Here is a 2,915-nt window from a genome sequence, read left to right on the forward strand (position 1 = left end):
GCTCCGTCCTTTCGCTCTAAAACACCAAATGTGTTTCATTTTGAAGTTTTTGTGGGAAAGATACCGTTCACAGGGGGAGCAGCAGCTCTTGGTACCGTGTGCTGGGATTTGGCAAATAAGTATGTCATCAGCAATTCATTTATTTTAGACGATCCAGACCTGAAAGATATTGACCCTACGGTATTAAAACATTGCCATGCTGCGGCTGCAACATGTATTCTGGAGGCAGGAAAGCAGAAAGCCGACATATCTGCTATAAGGTACTAATACTTCGAAGTTACCCCATGTTTCTAGCGGTTGTTATTTTAAAGAGTACTGCTGAGTTAATGTTAACAGAAAACTAATAAATACTTTTTCCCCGTAGCACATGTCTAGAAGACTGTAAACTGGATAAAGAGAGAATAGAACAATTTTGCACCGAATATCAGGTTTTTAAACCAACTTTAACATATTTACGTTTTCTTTCTTTCACAGGAATTTACTGAACCTAGCAAATTTTTTTTCTTTTTTTTTTCTTTTTTTCTCCAGAAAAACAAGGATGCGTTGGAAATCCTATTGGGAAGGTAGGTCAATCAGTCAGCACAGATACATAGTTTCAATTACAGCTACTTTGAAACTGTCCTGGAAAACACCTATGCATACTTTACCTGATTAAAGAAAGAAATATTGTTCCATTTAAAAAAAAATAAATTGTACATTTTTAAAAAACTTTAGAAAACAGCTGTTGGAACTTTTCTGCCTCCTTTCGGAATTCTACTCTTAAGAAACTTTTTGAACTTCTCAAGAAGCATTACAAGGATCATGAAAAAGTTCTTTACTGATGGACAGCTTCAGAAAATGACGTAGGGAACTTGTAACTGTTGTGTCTTTCAGCATAGGCAGATCTCCCCTCCATATAACTGATGTGTCTTGGCGCTTGGAATATCAGATCAAGGTAATTTTAACACATCGGGGTATTCCTTTAGTCTGTTTCAGTGCTGAGACCTGACTTTTTCCTATGCTCTTTGTTTTTAATTTAGAGCAATCAACTTCATAAAACTTACCAGCCTTCCTACTTGGTGACCTTAAATGTAGAGGTACTGTACTCCCAGCACCCTCAGAGGAAAAAATGCGATTTCACGATATGTTTTTCAGTAAAACGGGCATTGTTGGTTTTTTTTTTCCCTTCAGAACAGTGATTCAGGATCACACCCAGATGTTAGTTTTAGTTGCACGATGGAGCAATTACAGGTACTTCTTTCCTTCATCATTGTTTCTATGCTTGGCTCCAGTTGTGGATGTAAATGTTTTTAAGAACTTGCCAATCAAAATTAAATCATATATACTATTATAAAAAAAAAAAAATTCCAGGACTGGGAGGGTAGGGGAGAATCTTCTATAAAAATTATCTGAGTGTAGTTTTCCTGTCTTCTCAAATAAAGTTGCAAAGTAACTGATTTTAGTTGCATGGGGAGTGTTTTATATACGTGCATAAATATTTTGTCTGTTTTCATAACTGTAAAATATATATATATATGGGAGGAAATACATCATTTTTCTGAAACTCTGATTTTCCATGCTTTAAAGAAATGATTAAAGAAGCTGGTTCAATGATTTAAATGTGTCATGATTAAAAATAGAGAACGAACTGAAGGCTCTTCAGTGGTGTTAATGACATGTAAGAAATGTAGTGAAACAAATGTTGATCTTTGTTTAGCGATTTAAATGTGTAACTGAACAATAGAGGTATTGTAATGCTTGGAAGTGACCAAACTGTGGAGGATTGGGAAGAGGGGTTGGGGGGAGTAAAAAACCAAGATATTAAAACTTCAGGTTTTTACCTCTCCTTTCGTAATGCGTGTCTCAAAAGTTGTCCTTTTCTTTGGCTGGAGAACGGTCCTAGTACGAAATTGTACTTAAAATATTTCAGTATTTTAGAAATGTATATGGTACTTCAAAGCCTAGAGCAAATGTCAGCGTTAGCCATCGTAACGATACCAGTAAAATGTACCTGTTAAGAGTAGTGATCTATTTTAGTACATAATATATGTTAAAAGGCATTTTCCTTCGGTTCCTACTTTTCTTACTATGTTGAAAAATGGGAAGCTATTTAATTACTTGCTGGCATTGTTCATCAGTTGCAACATTTCTTTGTGGCATAAGGTGCTGGTTTCCCATGCCTCTCTGTGTAAAAAGAATATTACGTTCCACTAGCTGACCTTTTAAAAAATATGTTTATTCTAAGACAGTATTTCATCTCTTAGGATTTAGTTGGAAAACTAAAAGACGCTGCAAAAAGTCTAGAAAGAGCGACTCAGATGTGATTGAAGGAAGGTGTCAGCCTGCTGAGCTGAAGTGCTCTCATTCCTAAGAGTGTCTTCTAAATGACAAATGTCTTTCATCTCTGATGCAAACTGGTTGGTTTTTTTTTTTTTTAAGTCCTTGGATGCGAATTAAATGTTTTTTATGACCGCACTTGGTCATGTCATTTTTTTTTTAAACTCTTGTTAAATATTTGCTTAACTGCCGTGTCTTCAAAGCGTTCCTTCTATTTAATTTTGTGTATTTTTACAATTGTCACTGATTATTTTTCTCTGGGATCTAATAAAGTTTATTAGTTCTGCAATTTCTGTGGGTGAATTAGCTGTACCGAAAAGTACGATGCTAAACGTTAGACCAGCTCTATGAGGCGAAAATCCCTTCCTCCCGTGCCGCTGCTGCGCCGCGTTCGCTAAATTGCCCATCGCTCTTTGTTATTTCGCTCCAACTGATCTTACATCTTCTGTAAGAGCAAAGGTTGGTCCCCGGCGCGGGAGGCAAGAAGGACTTCAATTTTATGGAGCCGGGGCGCCTCACGGAAAGCCCCGAGTCCGCGGGGCTGAGCGGAGCCGGGTGTCGGCTCCGGCTCGACGGCGTCTTCCCCCCTCGCGGTGCCG

At 37.7% G+C, this 2,915-nt stretch overlaps 1 protein-coding gene across 1 annotated transcript in view; it reads left to right on the forward strand.

Moving 5' to 3' along the window:
* Positions 1 to 2,602, forward strand: part of COMMD3 (COMM domain containing 3) — a 4,764-nt gene extending 2,162 nt beyond the window's left edge. The window contains exons 2-8 of the mRNA XM_009330611.1: positions 47 to 260; positions 365 to 428; positions 529 to 563; positions 874 to 934; positions 1,020 to 1,076; positions 1,171 to 1,230; positions 2,244 to 2,602. Of these exons, the coding sequence (XP_009328886.1) occupies positions 47 to 260; positions 365 to 428; positions 529 to 563; positions 874 to 934; positions 1,020 to 1,076; positions 1,171 to 1,230; positions 2,244 to 2,303 (551 nt within the window). The 3' untranslated portion in view covers positions 2,304 to 2,602. The remainder of the gene's footprint in view (positions 1 to 46; positions 261 to 364; positions 429 to 528; positions 564 to 873; positions 935 to 1,019; positions 1,077 to 1,170; positions 1,231 to 2,243) is intronic.
* The last annotated feature ends 313 nt before the right edge of the window (positions 2,603 to 2,915 follow it).

This window comes from Pygoscelis adeliae, unplaced genomic scaffold, assembly GCF_000699105.1.
Source record: "Pygoscelis adeliae isolate BGI_AS28 unplaced genomic scaffold, ASM69910v1 Scaffold27, whole genome shotgun sequence".
In the NCBI taxonomy this organism is placed as follows: Eukaryota; Metazoa; Chordata; class Aves; order Sphenisciformes; family Spheniscidae; genus Pygoscelis; species Pygoscelis adeliae.